The sequence below is a fragment of the Stegodyphus dumicola genome, chromosome 1, assembly GCF_044657685.1.
Source record: "Stegodyphus dumicola isolate Sdum_Otavi_A_Nest chromosome 1, ASM4465768v1".
NCBI classification, from domain to species: Eukaryota; Metazoa; Arthropoda; class Arachnida; order Araneae; family Eresidae; genus Stegodyphus; species Stegodyphus dumicola.
The window spans coordinates 294,206,221-294,224,082 of record NC_140768.1 but is presented as its reverse complement, the minus strand read 5'-3'; the positions used below and the strand labels follow the sequence as shown (position 1 = coordinate 294,224,082).

The following is a 17,862-nucleotide window of genomic DNA, read 5'->3' as shown; positions in this document are numbered from 1 at the left end:
TTCTGATATAGGGGTCGAGGACAGTGATAGTGATGTGATGCCAAGAAGATCAAGAGCTGTTCCATTACAGTATTCCAGTGGTTCTGATTATCTAAGTGATAGTGAAATGTTCACAGAATCACATAGTTACATTGAATCATGGTCAGATGTTGATAAAGTTCCCAATGTACCAGATTTTATTGTGCAATCTGGTCCAAAGATTCTCCCTGCTAATAAGCAAAACATAAAAGTAATCGTCAAAATGTTTATTGGCAATAATTTATTTCAATTGATGGTAAATGAATCAAACATCTATTATCACCAAAATAAGGACAAGATGTGTAAGGGTAAAAAAATGCGTAAGTGGAATGATGTTTCTCTAGCCGACATGAAGAAATTTGTTGGTTTGCTTATATTGATGAGCCAAGTAAAGAAATATCGAAAGAATGATTACTGGTCCTCAGAGTTTTATACCAAAACACCATCGTTCACCACGGTAATGTCGCATAACAAATTTCGCCAGATTTGTGATACATGGCATTTTTCAAATAATCGTACAACAGCTGGTTCTAATAAGCTCAAGAAGATTCAGCCGATACTAAATTGCACATTGTTCAATGCATATGTTGAGTTCAATGGCAACACTATAAAATATCAAAAATTTTTACATGCTGTTGCACTTTTATGGATCAAGGAATATACAAGTACTCAAGATGTATCAAAAGTTTGTGTGGAACAAACTTCTGTATTAGTTCCTACACCTCGCACATCAAAATATGATCACCCTCAGAGACTATCGGGTGATATGAAGAGGCATACCGTTACTCGAATTATTGGATCTGGGAACAAAAACCGATATGTACGACGTCCATACAAAGTGTGCTCTGCTAGCAAAAAAAGAAGCGAGAGTAGCTTTATGTGTTCTCTATGCCTAGTACCTTTACATCTTGGAAAATGTTTTGAAAAATACCATCCATCCCTTAAATATTAATATTTTTCTTTCTGTTTATATTATATCTATATGTAATAATCAGTCATCAAATAAAACAGGTGTATTTTTTATAATTATAAATTAAATTTTTTTTATTTTGCTTCTATTTTTCATTATCGTTAAATTACATATAACGAATATGCAAACCAAATTTAGTGCTTTACCATAATGTATAAAATTTTAAATATTTTCTTCACCTATTCATTGGTAGTCAACAAGCGAATCATATTGGCGCCCATGCTTTAGGCGGTCGACACGGTGCCGGTGCTCAGACTTTAGTTGTCTCAGATGCCACCGGCTATGTATCTATCTTCAAGAATATATTTAGAAATTTAGTGCATGTAGTATTTAAAAATGTGTTTTAACAACATAATTTTGGGAAGTATTTAAAAAGACCTCAGTTTTTTCCTTGACATTGCTTTAGAGCTTTTTAACAGAAGCTTCTACTCAGTATGAAATTTTAGAGAACATGTTCAAACAAATGGAAAAATTATATGAAGACTTAGCCATTTATTTTGCTTTTGATTCTAAGAAATATACATCAGATGAATTTTTTAGTGATATTAAAACTTTCAAAGACAACTTTCAGGTGAGTAATGAGGTATATTTTTCTTCAATAATATTTTCTCAAGTTTCATATAATAATATTCCATATCAGAATCCTCTGATGTGTTATTTAATATTTCAATCAATTAAATAAACATATTGGATTAAAAAGTTTCACTTCATATACATTAAGTAATGAATATTACTTATTAAGTATTAAAACTATAATATGTATAAATATTATGTGTTATATTGAATATGTTCGGTTCATTTTGATTATTCTTTCTGATGATACTTATCCCCACAAAAAGTTGCCCACTCATTGGCGAAAAATATTTGTTAGACACTCTTTACAGCTCGTTGGTCATAAATAATAAAGAGATGCATTTTATAAGAAAGAAATGTTTAAGGACATACAGGTTGATTTACATTACAAGTTGATTCATTGAATTTTGTACTTTAACAATCTGCAGTGCATAACAGCTTTTATCTGGTCATGAAGTTTACTGTCACCGTTATATATAAACATGTTATTTTGATTATTTTGCTTTCTTACATTCTCTAATGATCTAAATATTATCCTAAGAAATGGAAATATGTGAAAAATAGCAAAATAAGTAATTATGAGCTGTCCTGATCAGTATAGTGGTTAGTGATGCTTGCTGCTGTGTCGATCGACCATGTTTGTATACCAAAGAAAGCTTATGTGTTTGTTAGTATATTATGACTTTGTGGTATGGGCACTTAAAATACATAGCGAGCCTAAAATTCGAGTGGTTTCGTAGTAGTGAAAGACTCTTCTTTGAACCTTGGACCCGTCATTCGGGAGATTCTTTAGATTTGGGATGCAGCTAAGCAGAGTCATACTGACTCATATAAGCTGACCATTGCCAATGATAGACACAGTCCTTTTTCCATGAAAAAAATTCATGGACTTGTTCTGATGTTTCTATTAGACAGGTGAGATAAACAGCAGCAATTACACAAATCTAGTTGATAAATGGTATTCAGATATAACTCCTTCATCAGCCAGAACAAAAAGTCTTGCTGCTGAGGAAGCTAACTGCTTTTTGAAAAACTTTGAACTAATTTAATTTTTGATGTTGACGAAAAGTAAAAGTCGATAGCTATTTACCTCTTACTACAGAAGGACACTTGCTTGTTAAATGTTAGTCATAAGTGACCACTATTGGTCATTTAACCATCTCATTATACAGGGTTTGTAGTGGTCCTTATAAGTGTTTATAAATCCTTATATTTGAAGATAAAATATAAAGGCCCGTATAGGTGTTTATTTTTTCATTAGAGCCCTTATTTTGTTTTGTTTTTAGAGCTTTTTTTTTTTTTTTTTTTTTTAATGAATGCACCTTTTTCCCCATACCAAAGCCGAAACTAAATAAACAACTTTTCTTCCTTATATGGAACATCAGATGGTGAATCATACTCCCGGAAATAGCTTTTCCCACTTTCTCTGCATTAACATAACCTTTGGTGCGCGCAAGAGTTCAGACAGGTGTACATCGTTCTATTGGTCGGACAATTGCGAAAGCGGTAGAAAATTCGGGTACATTCCATTTTCTTTTCCTCCCATCCAAGTACTACACACGATTGAATTTCTATCAAGATTTGAATAATTTGCATTCTCGTTCCGCGTGGTCAGTTCATATTCACATTTATTATGATTGTTATGCTTATATTATGAGCTATATTATGAGTATTTATAATAATATAGTTGCAGTAACTGCTGAAATAAAGATAAACTTCCAAAAATGGGTATTTTCACACAGTTTAGCTTTCTAAGAAATAATATTCGGAATGGCTTAAATAAAGGGAAAGTAATTGAATAGTCAAAATAATTTCATTTTTTTTTTTTGGCCAAAACATTATACATTACGGAGGTTGGGAGGTTCTCCCCTTTCTCCGGAAAATCTTGAATATTGAAACCTTTACAGTTCGCTGCAAAACAAGCAACGGACATTTTTTTTTTTTTTTTGTCACTTAACTAGTCTGGGTTGAATAGGAGTAAAAGTTCTGCAGTCTACCAACCCAAACGAAGAATGATTCTGTTCCGGAAACTTAATGCAGTCTGTTCAAAATTAGAATGAAAAATACCCCAGATTGGTAAGTTTCTTTCTTTTCCTTTTTTTTTTTAGGTCTTTATTCTTCGAATACTCGCAGCTGTTGATTCTGATTGTGCAATATCACATACGGAAGAATTGCGGTGCACGTATTGCACAATAACGTTTGCGATATTTTGCAGAGATAATTAATTTTGATGTTCAGTCTGAGATTTGTTTATGAACACTTAAAAGAGTTTTACTGTGCTTGCTAAGCCGAATATGTTTCAGTTCCTTTGGGCTATTTTTATATGATGCCTAAAGCCGAAATGCCTAAAGCATTTATTTAGCCGAGAAATCTAAAGAATGGCTACAATCTTCCTTCCCTCCTCCTCTTTTTCCAGTTACGCTCGACTATCCAGAATATTCGGCAATTTCCGAGTATGCGGGTTAGTTAAACTTTTACTGTTAAAGAATGACTGCATGAAGCAATTTCCCATCTTCTGATTTCAGAAATGTTCCTCTTTTTTACTTAAATTACTTTGCTTGCAATATCTGTTAAGAGAAAATTGTTATACAATGAAAATTTAGAAAATGTTCAGAATTTTGATTTAAGTTAAATTATTTAAATATTAATATGAGTGAAAAAATAAATTGTACTTATTATTAAGTGCCAAGCAAGTACAATAAATATGGCTTATTTTTATTTATTTCCTCTATTTTGAACAGAAATTTCATCATTAAATCTTGTAATATAGTTTAATTCTGCATAGTTTTTTTCCTCCTTTCATTGTAAACTATTTCTGTAAATTGAACTGTTATTTAAAAGTTTAAAAAAAAAAGTAATTGTTTTCCATGGTTGAGGTAATGCTCATTCTCTCTTAATAAATACTGCATTTCTCATATTTTAAATTACAAGTTTAATTTTTCTTTTAAGGTTATGCAGTAGTGTATAATATAATTAGACAGGTGCTTATTTTTTTCTTAAAATGTGCTTGAAAGTGCTTATAAGTGCTTATTGTTTTAACTAAAATGTGGCTACGAACCCTGTTATAGAAAAATGCTGCTGAGTTAAACAGATATTACTTCATTAAGGATTAAGGGATAGACAACTACATATATATGTGCCTTCTTTTGAGATTCAAACTTGGACACAATGATATGGCAACCTGTGCAACTAATCATCATACCAAAAACTGTGGCCTATTGATTAAGATGAAATGCAGAATATGTTGTAGAAGTGGTTTAGCACTAAATATGGGGCTAGAGTTAGTCATGTTATTTTTCTATGCTTTGAAGGTTTAAAATTCATTTTCCTTTTCATTAATTTGCTATAGAACATTGCAAGCTGCTATGCTAAAGATACCATTTATAGTAGAATTTGAAAAGTTGTGTATAAACTTGCAAGTTGTTTCCAATGTTCAAACACATTAAATGGCCACATGCAGATCCATGTGGCCATTTAAGTTTTATTACCCCTTAATTAGGGAACAATTTAATGTACATGATATTTTGTGAGGGGGAGAAGTTATAACTATTGCTAACTAAAATATTAATTATTAAAGTAATTTTGAATAAGGTCTATTTAGGAAATCATGTGCAGCCTTTAGTTACTTTTTTTTTGTGTGTGTGTGTGATATAGTGTTGGGAAGTATATTTCCATTTATGTCTACTTAATAGTTGAATTTTTATGACTCTCTAAACTGCGTTTAAATTGTAGGAAGCATACAAAGACAATCTACGCATAAGAGAAACAGAGGAAAAAATGAGGAGAGCGAGAGAGGCCAAAGAAAAGGCAGAAAAAGAAAAGCAAGAAAGAATGGCTAAAAAGAAGCAGTTGGTTGATATAAGTTCAGGTTTGTTTTTAAATTTTTGAAGTTAATTTAAGCTTTCTGTTAATCTTATGCAGTCTATACTAATATAATTTGAAGAGAAATGAATAAATATAAAATGGTATACCATTTAAATCTAGGGACAGATCAAGAAGGCGTTATGGATAGTTTATTAGAAGCTCTTACAACAGGCTCGGCATTTTCTCACAAACCACGACGTAAAAATCCTGCTCGGGGTGCTGCTGGTAAGTGTTGTATTCTAATTATTGCTTACATCCTTACTTCATTTGTAGCAGATTTTATAGTTTAGCAAATGATTGAAATTTTTTATGAAAGAGATTGAAAATAATGTTATAAAAGTTCCTAATTTTACTGAAGATGCATAAGATTTAAATTCTACATTTTAATAGTGTTTCTAGTTTTTAGATATAGCAACTCAAAAAAGTGTATGATAGTGAAAGGATGCTAATCATTTACCTTACTGCATGGCTTCTGGGCTAGAAGTATCGAAACATGAATTCGCTGAGTGGTAAAGTCGATGTGGCCACCATTGGCTGAGTGGTAAAGTCGCTAAACACTCGTAGTTTGGTCCGAGGCTCGAATCCCACAAATGGGCTGGCTACATGGGTGTTTTCGTGGTTTTTTGCATGTGTAATATGTATATGAGGCAGCTTTCCTTAGAAAGTTCTCTTCAAAGACATCCATTCCCTTAGGCAGATAGTCCTCAAGTCTTTGATAATGTTATCAGCTGAACAACCATGAATCCGTATATGTCTGCCTTGGTAGAATTAAAATTTCTTCTTTTCTGTGGTATATGCATTTTTTAAAGCAAACCATTATTTGAAGCATTAATTGTGCATTCTTTAAAGGTTTTTGAGGTTAAGACAGCTTGTCAGTTGTATTTAGTACAAGCAAAATATGGGTATAAATGTATTGTTAAAGTATAGACAGTGGAATCTTAACCTCAAAACAGTGCTTTGTCACTATATGTATGTTCTCACTGGAAGGGGGAAAATAATTTTTTGTGCACTTCTAGTCAATTATTGACTTCTGGTGTCTCTTGTTCATTTTGGAACACATAATGAAGATTCTTAGATCTCCAGATATAACAATCATGTGCCTTATCTTCCATTGCTGAATAACAACATATAAATATTTTATATATGCAACATATAAGTAATTTATCAAAACTGAGACTGCAGTCATTTCAAAACAAGTCAGAATATCTTGGAGAAATTTCCATTTGTAGTGTACATGGAAAATTGAAAATTTATGTTTGTCATATTTGAAACCTCTAGCCCCAGATTTCAGTGCAGCAAAATGTTACGTAGGGTAGTGCATAATGAATGTTATGAAGTAATGAATAATATTTTTTCTTTCAATATTAATTATTTTTTGCTGTTTTTAATGTTGAGTAAAATTTATGGAACTATGTTTATATTGTGTTTTAAAAATAATATTTGGCAAGTGGCAGCCGTTGTGAGCCTCAGTTTGATATGCTGTAACCATAGACTTCTCCAAAACTTGCTTGGATTTCAGTTTTCACACTTTAATTGCTGACAGGTGTTTAAACTTTTATGGCTTATTTGCATACACCCCTCCACTTTTTCATAATAATCCTACAGAAAAATAATCTACATCCATTAAATTTGGTAATCATGATGACTATTTAAAATTTGAAAATTGGGAAATTATATAAGTATCAAAAATTTTCTTCTTATTTATTGCTGAAAATACTAGTTGTCAAATTATTGGAGTGCTGGGCACTTTCAAAGTAAAGTTGAATAATTTTCATCCTTTGCTTATTGATGAAGCTTTCTATCATAAAATCTTGAAGTATTAATTTTGCAGTTCCAAAAAGAGGGGGAGCAAGAATAACAACACAAGAAGAAAGCTGTTTAGTGTTTAAGTCATAATACTAGTTATGCACAACCCTTTGTAAAGGAAATAAATATAAATTGCTCATTTTTGTATGAATTTTTTATTTTCAACTTATTGTTCACATTTAATAAAATGTAGAATTTTTAGAACATTAATATGTAGTTGCCTTTTTTTCCCCCACTTTTTTGCTTTCTAGAACTGGAGCATTTGGTATCACAGTTTAGTTATCCAGAGGCAGGTTATTACATATATTATGCCTGCTATTTGCTATTTGTTCTGCATGTCACATAAGCTATTTTATGCTTGATTGAATAGCATGTTTAAAAATGCTTTAGTATTACATAGTTAATTTTCCAACTGTGTATGTTGATTGGACAAGTGCATGTTAAAAAGTCTGGCCATATTAGTGTTGCATGCCCAGTTTTTAACACCATAAGTTAAAGAATAAGAAACCATAAGAAAGGTTTCTTTTGTTTTATACGTTGGTTATGTTGTAATAAACGTAGTTTTATATCATTTAGAAATATTTGAAATAAATTTGTGCAGAAGTGAACAGTCAAGTTTTGAAGACGGTAAGACCTAGTAGCATCAGTATGACTAATCTAGACTACACCTAAATATAAATTGTTATGTAACTAAATTTTAATGCAGAGTTGTGTTACACAGTGTTGTTATGCGCTTTGATTAAATTTTGCACAGAAGTGTATACTGCAGTATATTGCTGAAAAACTAAAATATTGATTTTATGCCAAATGCTGGTCCAAATCTAGAATTACACACCAGATATCTATGAAGACAGAGTTTTAACAAATTTTGAGCACTTCCTGTGCCACAATAAAGATAAAATTTACTAATCTTTTTCTTCAAATTGCATGTTAAAATGCAGAATAGCAATTAAAAATTTTTGAGAATTAGGAACCGAGAACATAATTCCATAAAAGTATGGTTAAAATGTCAAACATTGTTTAAAGAAACATCTAATCAAATTCAGAATTTTGGAAAATTATGATATCATAAAACTCAGAATTGGAACCAATTCAGAAATCAAACAACAAAAAACAGCGCTATATCTATGCGGTTTTGCAGCTGGGGATGATGGTTCGGTGAGGCCATCGAGGCTGGTCCTGTGGGGATTTTTTAGATATAGCGCTGATTTTTGTTGTTTGACTTCTGAATTGGTGTTTGTTTGGCGTGTTGTTGTATCTTAATTTCAGAATTGGAACTTTTCTAATGGCTGAAATGAATGTTATTCATAATAATTAGTTATTGGGCCTTGCTAAGACATTCTTATTTCTGTGATGTTTATTATGCACTCAAAATGTGGTATAAAATTACCAAAATACAAAATCTTTTATTTGTGGCCGTCTTAAGTTATCGCATCTGTTTAATTGCATGACTGCTGGCTCTAATGGTGCAGTCTCCAAAACAGTGCTGTATCTATAAAGAATGTTATGTTACTACTTTTTTACATTTCTCTCTTTATAATTTCAAATTTTTTATTTTTTGAATATTTTGAATTTGTCTCTTTGTTAATATTTTAAAAATTATTCATTTATTGAATAAGCTGTTTAATGTTAAATAATACAATTTAAATGTGGTATAGGAGTATTCAAATACATTTGAGTCAAACACGTACTTAATTATTTTCATTGCTAAAAATTGTTAGCTTAGCTTTTTTTTTTTTTTTTTTTTATTCCAAAGGGGCTTTGTGTCTGAAAGACTATTGTTTTCGTTTTGAGATTTTGCGTTGAATCACTATAAACGGCAAATCACTTTTCAAACTGTTGGCACCAAATGTTAGAATTCTGCATTATGTTTGGAGAAATTAAATAATGAAAAATTTGCATAAGTGTATGTATATTTCTCGCATTGTGATAAAACAAAGGTAAGTAAATCCATCGAATTTTGAACAATGTAATCCTCCTAAGAATATGGGCATGTGGAAGACCAAATTGGAAATTTGGAATTTGTTTTATTATCGATTTCATATTTTGTAAAATTTTAATAACTTTTTGAGTAACAAACTCAAACAATTTAAAAGCGAGCAACACTCTACGGGGTGGAGGGAGGGGGGACTTTTTTATTTCCAACTCGCGGAACTGTGTATTGGAAATTCTAAAGATACTGACTTTTATGGTTTGAGTGCAAAGAACATGATATTTAATAAATAATGTTAAAAAAACGCCCCTTTGGACATAATTTAAAATCTGAAACTTTTCAGATTTTTGTTGTTTTTTTTTAAACTTTTTTTCTGGTGAAAGTCCTTTTTGATATATTGTAACAGTTGTGTTATTTTAATTTCAATTATCATCATTTTAATAGTTTCTTTTAAAAGTAGGTTCTCATTCTTAACAAAAATTATGAAGTTATATTTTTATGGTGTTTTCTAAAATTAATTATGGTGGATAGTTTCAATATAATTGTAATTTTCGTATGTTCACATTCTTTATTATACTGAAATTTCTTGAGTTTAAAATCGTTAACTAAATTAGCTATTTATATCTTTGATCAAGATAATCAATAAATTTCCATTATAATGTCAATTAAATTAATGTTTTTTTTTATATAACAAAAGTTTTGAACATATCTAATTTGTCAACATAGTTTTATTTATTTAAATGTATACCATTTTTTCTTAAGCTAAAAAAAACTATTTAATTTGTTGTATGAGCCAATAATCTAGGATATTTTTTATTATTGATGTTTGGGAATTAGCTTATAGATGAGTTCAAAATTATTTTGAAATAATTTGATTACAAAATTATTATTAGTTAAATAATTGAAAAATATTTTTATTTAATCCTAATGTATTTTAACAAAATTGCTTAATATTGGTATCTGACTCGGAGAGTTTTAGCATTTCTCCAAAATCTTTCCTTGAGGCAAGACCTGGTAAATGTCATCATTTTCAATTTCATCATTAATATATTTGTTGTCTTTCTTATAAATAATATTTTCTTCAGTTTCATCAATAGTTTGTCTCATCAAAAGGGATAATTTTCAGTTTAAAAGTAATAAAATAATCTAGGAATCTTTCACCATATATCAGAAATATATTTTACTCATAAAAGCAAGAGTGTAAGCTGTATAAGGAGAGAAATTGTGTAATTGTTTGAGAATTATTACCAATCAGAGTAAAATTTCCTGTGCTATTATCAAAGTACTAAATAATGCGTAAAAGTTGGCAGAATTATAAAGAAACTGTTGGTGCCGAAAGTACTTTTCATTCTAAAATATTCTCTTATTTTTTTAATGGAAAGTAAATGCGAACTGCCATTTACCTTTAGCTCATCTGATTGAGCTATCTAAGTAGGTGGTCATTTATTCACACTTTTGCTTATGTATATAGTTAATATTTTATGTAGGGGGAGTTTTAAATTTATATTCATCAGATTTTAAATTTTGGCTGGAATTTTAAAGCAAAGTCTCATTTCAGTTTATGCAGAATGTTCAGATATGTACGGTATGTGAATTCTGATTACTTAACATACATGTAATTTGCATAAATACAGTCATCAGAATTCAGATACTTTCTGAACTTATGTACTGCATTAAAAATATTTATCACTAGCAGCTTCGCTTGCCAGCCTTCGTCTGGCTTTTAAATGTACCGGAAAAATGGCTGAAGGGAACACCAAACGTTAAATTTAAAAACTGCGTAGAATTTTACTCTACAGAACAACTTCATAAAAAAAAAGTTATTACGTATAATAAAATTACAATGAAATAAGCAATATCCCTTAGGACAAATATTAATTATCCTAATAAATAAATTAACCAACTTCCCTTTGCAAAATCTTAAGAACTCAAATGGTATAAAAGAGGTTAAGGATTTTGTTTCCCCCAAAAATCACTCAAAACATTTCAATATCTTAAAGACAGTGAAATGAGCAATAAATAACATAAAAGAATACAAAAAACAAAAAATTATGAAAAGCAAAGTATAATTAATGATATTTTGTCTTATATTTTCAAGAGAAAAAAATTACAATGAAATAAGCTATATCCCTTAATACAAATATTAATTATCCTAATAAAAAAAAATTAACCAACTTTCCTTTGAAGAAAAAAAATCATGCGAAACTTTTCAACAACTTACAAACAGTGAAATAAGCAAAAAATAAAATGAAAGCAACTCAAAAAACGTAAAATTCCGCGCAGAATTTTACTCTGCTGAACAACTTTATCCAAAAAAAAAAAAAAAAAAAAAAAAAAAAAACAATCAAAATGTATTATAAGAATATAAAAATGACAATGAAATATACCACTCTCTTAAAAACAGTGACATAAGAAATACGATGAAAAATTGTTGCCAAACCCATATTTCTAAAAGAATGAAACTATTCAAAATGATGTGATTTCATCAAAAATCTTATCAACAACAATAAGACCGGAAAATTGTTGCCAAAATCATATTTTTAAAGATATGATATGTGAGAAGTGTACTCGGAGGCTTCATTTAAAAATTTTTTTAAAAATACAAAATATTATCATTTTTCCAAAATTCTTTTTGCAAAAGCAGTTGCAAGGATGAAAGTTTAAGGTGTCCAAAAAGAAAAATACACTGTACATTTTTTAAAACTTTTTTAGAAAAAATCCCGTTGAAAAGGTGTTAAGCTCCCTTTGTTAAATAAATTTGTATTTAATCGATTTATTGAAACACGAAATTTATTTTAAGTTCGTAAAATTGCTAAGTGCCTACGTTTCATGACGATGTGAAAATGGAGTGTGTAGAGTAAAATCTTGCTTTCCTATAGCCCATTACGTCTCAAAATGACGCGATTTCGTCACAAAACATAAAATAAAAAAAATTAGAATTTCGAAAAAATCGCTTCGAGGTGCACTCGCTTTTGTCTAGATGCACCTATGTACCAAATTTCATAGCTGTGGGTCTATTAGCTTACGCGCAGCACGAACGAAAGACACACACACACAGACAGACTCATTCTTTTATTATATGTAGAGATTCCTTACAGTCTGGGAGAAGGTACATCTTCAGTGCTTGTCAATGAATATCTGAAGATAAATAATAAAAATATGCTTAGATCTTTTTCATTATTATTTTCCCTTGCTATCCTAAAACTAATATACATAATAATATTAAAATATAATTAGTTAACTGAAATTTGTGTTAACATCTAAAAATTTTTCATTATGAAAGCATTTTTAATGTTGGTTTTTATGAATTTGCTTATGTTATGAATATTTTATTGCATTTTTGTTCAGTAATTTTATACATCAGTGTTTAAGTTATAATGTGTTGGGTTATTAAAAATGGATTTTTTAATATAACTTTTAGAAAGAAGGGCACAGTTGAACCGAAGTCGTTCTAGGAGCAACATAATATCTCATCACAGCGGTGGTAGGGAAAATTTAAATCATTTAGACTCTCGAAATGGTGAAATTGTGCGGTGAGAAAGAAATATTCTAGTTTAGTTTAAAATGTGTTCTAGCATTGAAACTTCAAAATTCTGAGGTTCTGACAGTGCTAAAAGAAACTTAGTATTGTACAGTTTTTAAAATGTATAGAAAGAGAATTTGTTGTTACAGTTTTCAACAAATCCTATTCCTTTATTTATGTTCATTGTTTGAAATATTTGCTGATATATTTTAGATTTGAAAAAAAGCTTCTTTATGTGAATAGTCATTTATCTTTGTTTTTGTATTTATAAATTTATCAGAAAATTGTGAATTCACTACATGTGTAACATGTGTATGAATTATAATTTATTTTATTAAAAATGTGAATTGGAAATTCAATAATAGGAATGGAAACAATTTTTGTAAAATATATAAACATAGAGTAAAATTGTGTTTAATTTTAAAAAATGTTATAACTTGTTAAGTGTAGGTCATTGATTTTTAAAGTTTTCTGTACTATAATTTTATGCTTGAATCAAATTAATTAACCTTTAAATTTGTTTAAAATTTTAAGAATTACTTAAATACTTAAGTTACAATACATCGACTGAATAATTTTATGGAAGTGATAAAGATGAATATTATAAACAAAATCAGACATACCATCTTTGAAATTGCATTCAATTCCCAGTTTACTGAACTGATACTTTGAATGTTGTGTACAGTTAACCTGAAACTGCAATTGATATGAAGGCAGTTAAAATTCACAAGAGAGATGAATAATTAATTTTCTAATAACAGAAAAATACTGCTAACAGTTTATTTATAGTTTCACGGAGTTTAATCTAGGGATTAATTTGATTACAGCAATTAAATCAGTATTCAAAGTAAAAAGAATAAATGGTAAATAATGGAAGAATAAACATCAGTAGAATTAAAGCAACTAAGTTATAAATAGAATAAAAACAGTATTTGAAACTTGAACAATGTCACCCAGTTCAAACCCACTTTAAAAAATTAGTTAGAACTTTGTCTTGTATTGTACATTGTTTATGTATTCCAGATTACATGTAATTAAATTACATGATGTAGATAAAAATAGTTCTAAATTACGATGATATCATCTGCTGTCAACTACAATGTCATAAATTTTGCTTTATATTTTTTATGATAATTTGTTATATCCATTATTCCACTATAAGTAAACCGGTAATTTTTCAGATAAGGCTTAGTTAAATTGCATCTAGTTGATTGGAATTGCCTGTGTAAACATTTTAAAGCTATGTATATCTATTTATGCAGATGCTTGTGTAAATCAAAAATTATCTGAATATATAAATTAGAATTGTTTTAAATATTTCCTCTCAGTTTAATTGTAATTTGTGAGATTGATTTATTTCGTACAATCAACATGTAAGAAATCCAGACTTTCTCCAAAATGCAAAATGTATGTTGTAATATTTATTTATTTTTTTCATTAAAATATGCTGAATTTGGCCATACACGAAGAGATCAGTTGCAGATGTGCTGCAGTGTGTGCCTTTTTTCTTGGGACCATACTTGCTGTTCAGGGAACATTGCTTATTATACCAAAATAAAATATTGATATCTGTGATGTATTTCTCTTAAGTTTCCTATTTTAACATCCCGTGCCCTTTTTAGTAACTGAAATACTAAACATACTGAATACTGAAATACTAAAGTGGTGCCTATATTAAAACTTTTCTGCTAGAAAAGCTGATACTTTTTCATTAGTAAAGCAATTCTACGTATATGTAAGTAATATACAACTTTCCATATCGATGGAATATTTTTTTTTCCAAATTTTTAACGATTGGACTTAGTAAGTGACTATGTAATAGATGATAAAATCATATGGCGAGAGTGAAAAAAACTAGTTTAACTTGGCTCTGAGTTAAACATGTTAAAATATGGCACTCAGATGTAACTCGAGATAAGCCATTTTAAATTTGATTGTGTACTCAAAGAAACTTTAATAAACATAAAATTATTTAAAATTTTATACTAAAATATTTTTAGTATGGTAACCTGGTCAAGATTCATGATATGACTTTAGATATATTTCCTGTTTTGTGTTAAAATCATGATGTGAAGGATCTGATGTTGAATTGTTAACTGCTTTTGGAGGGCATAACATTTTTAACTTCTTGTCTTGTAAAAGTAGGTGAAAAGCTTTTTGCATCCTGCTCTGTAATTCCATTTAGCTTTTTTACTGTTTCAATGTGTATATATTTTTTCCCTTTGTTATACATGATTTATAAGGAAAAATTTTTATGATTAAGATTATTGAAATAATAAACATTCTTAAAAATAATTGCATAAATATTTTCTAAATTGAAACTAGTATATTATATATGAACTTATTTTCTTTTTCTTAAAAATTAACTACTTTTTGCTTTTTTTAGACTTGCTTCCTTTTCACATTGTCAATTCTTGCTGTAAAATATTCATTCATAAATAAGAAAATGACTAGTAAAAGTGCATAGAGGTGTAATATTTCTTGTATTATACTAGAAGCTCTCTGTAACTAACTGAGCAAAATATAAGATTTTATATAATATTTTTGCAGGATGTGTGAATATATAGTGTTCTTTATTAAATATTAAAAGAATAAATATAAATTGTTTTGATATATTTTGATTTTTAAATTGGAACGTTGTACAGTTGTATTTTTATATGCCAACCCTTTACTATGCCAAAATATTTTTTATTAATGTACAATAGTTGTCAATTTTATTTCTGGCTTCAAGATTTGCAAAATACTCTGTATGTAAATTTTGTAATGTGATAATGCTCTTGCCTGCATCTAAACATTTGCATATGTACAAGCTGTATATTTTCAGAAATAGCTCATCACTGATATTTTCATTTCAACATTGAAAAATATCTACCGAGTTACTTATGAAATAAAATTGTTTTTGTTAAATTGCTTATATTTTTTAAAGTGAATTTCTACATGATAATAATTTTTTAAATTGTTTTCATTAATGGTTAAGATCATTATTCTGAAAATAACCTCATCATTAGAAAGATTTCCTTTAAAAAGAGTTTAAGAACAAAATTGCTTATTAAATTACAATAGTGAAAATTTTTCATAAAATATAATCTTCTACAATATTAAATTGGTTAGCAGTATAATTTAATTATTTTGGGTTATTATAATTTTTTCAGAGTTGTATTTTGTGTGAAAGTATTTGATTCAATATGTATTTTTCAATAAAGCACTTTACTACATGGGTACAAATTGCATATATATATATATATATAGGATGTGAATACATACTGTGAAGATAATTTCACTTCCTGTTGTGATACTTCTTTGGCAATATGAAGCAACTCCAATGATGGGACACAGAAAAAACTTTATTTAGCACTCAAATGGCGACATACAAAACAAGAAGAAAAAGAATACTAACATTTAAAAATAAATTACATTCTTCGTGCGAGAGTCGCACGTGGCACTCGAGTCTGGTTTCAAATATTGCCATTCACAAATAGCTTAATGTTCATTTAATTAAATTATTTATTTGAAACTACAAGATTTTAATAATATTTAAAGCTGTTACAACCTGCCTCCAAAATAATTATGACTGTGATACTTCTTTGGCAATATGGAGCAACTCCACTGATGGAACACAGAAAAAACTTTATTTAACACTCAAATGGCGACATACAAAACAAGAAGATGAAAGAATACTAACATTTAAAAATAAATTACATTCTTCGTGCGAGAGTCGCACGTGGCACTCGAGTCTGGTTTCAAATATTGCCATTCACAAATACCTTAATGTTCATCTATTTAAATTATTTAAACTAAAGATTTTAATAATATTTAAAGTTGTTACAATCAAATTTCAGGCCGAAGATTTTAAGTTTTAAATAAATACTTTTACACCACATTTAAATAAAAAGAAATGGAGAACTCGCACGTGCCACTCGAGTCTGGTTTCAAATATTGCCATTTACAAATACCTTAATGTTCATCTATTTAAATTATTTAAACTACAAGATTTTAATAATATTTAAAGTTGTTACAATCAAATTTCAGGCCGAAGATTTTAAGTTTTAAATAAATACTTTTACACCACATTTAAATAAAAAGAAATGGAGATCATTCAAATACATCAGTTGAGCATACATTAAATAATAAAATAAATTCTAAACGTGGTTACATACTCTAAGAGTTATTATATTACTTAATTCTACTCAGAACATCTACGTTCTTGTGCAAAGTTCCTTTGCGATGAATGACCTTAAAATTATAAGGTTGTAATGAGAGTGCCCAGTGCATCAATCTAGAGTTACATTTGGCGTTGGATTGTAGCCAGACCAAAGGGTTATGATCAGTTTGAATCAAGAATTCTTGCTGACCATCCAGATAAAAATGTAATTTCTTGATAGCATAGATGATAGCAGTGCACTCCTTTTCAGTAGTACAATAATTCTTTTCAAATTTAGTAAATTTTTTGCTTATATACAAGATAGGATGCTCATGTTGTTCATCATCTAACTGGCATAGTACTATACCCATGCCATTGTCTGAGGCATCAGTTTATATAATAAACCTTTTATCGAAGTCGGGAGCATACAGAATTGATTTCCTGCATAGCAACTCTTTTAAATTTTTAAAAGCTTTGTCACATACTTCAGACCATTGTATATTTCCTTTTTTTTGTTACCCCCTTCAAAGCGTCCGTGAGGGGTGAAGCAATTTCCGAAAATCTCGGTATGTACTGGCGATAATACCCTACCAGTCCTAAGAAAGCACGTACTTCTGTTTTGGCTTTAGGTGTAGGATACTCCTTCACAGCCAGGATCTTTACTTCATCCGGGGTTCGTTGTCTTTGTCACACGACATGGCCTAGGTATCTCACTTGATCTTGTGCAAATTTACATTTTGATGGTTTTAGTCATAAGTTTGCTTTCTGTATTCTCTCTAGAACAGAAGTTAGGTTTTTAAGGAAGGTGCTCTTCCCAGTTTTCTGAGTAAATGGCAATGTCATCCAGGTATGGTACAGTGAATCCTTCGCATCCAGCCAGGACTTTAGTCATAACTTTGCTAAAAAAATATGGGGCATTTTTAAATCCAAAGGTAAACATAGAGGCCTGAAACTTCCAAAACTAGTTACAAATGTTGCATATCTTTGGGCTCTTTCTGTTAACGGAATTTGCCAGTAGCTTTTATTTGCTCGCC

The 17,862-nt window shown here is 29.4% G+C and overlaps 1 protein-coding gene across 2 annotated transcripts in view; it reads left to right on the top strand.

Moving 5' to 3' along the window:
- The window catches only part of LOC118190364 (protein diaphanous-like), an 89,578-nt gene extending 73,979 nt beyond the window's left edge, over positions 1-15,599 (top strand). The window contains exons 23-27 of one of the 2 annotated variants that reach the window (XM_035361070.2): positions 1,395-1,559; positions 5,294-5,429; positions 5,546-5,650; positions 7,483-7,520; positions 12,586-15,599. In XM_035361070.2, coding sequence (XP_035216961.1) covers positions 1,395-1,559; positions 5,294-5,429; positions 5,546-5,650; positions 7,483-7,520; positions 12,586-12,603 — 462 coding nt within the window. In that variant the 3' untranslated portion in view covers positions 12,604-15,599. The remainder of the gene's footprint in view (positions 1-1,394; positions 1,560-5,293; positions 5,430-5,545; positions 5,651-7,482; positions 7,521-12,585) is intronic. The other variant, XM_035361069.2, reaches the window with a different exon arrangement.
- The last annotated feature ends 2,263 nt before the right edge of the window (positions 15,600-17,862 follow it).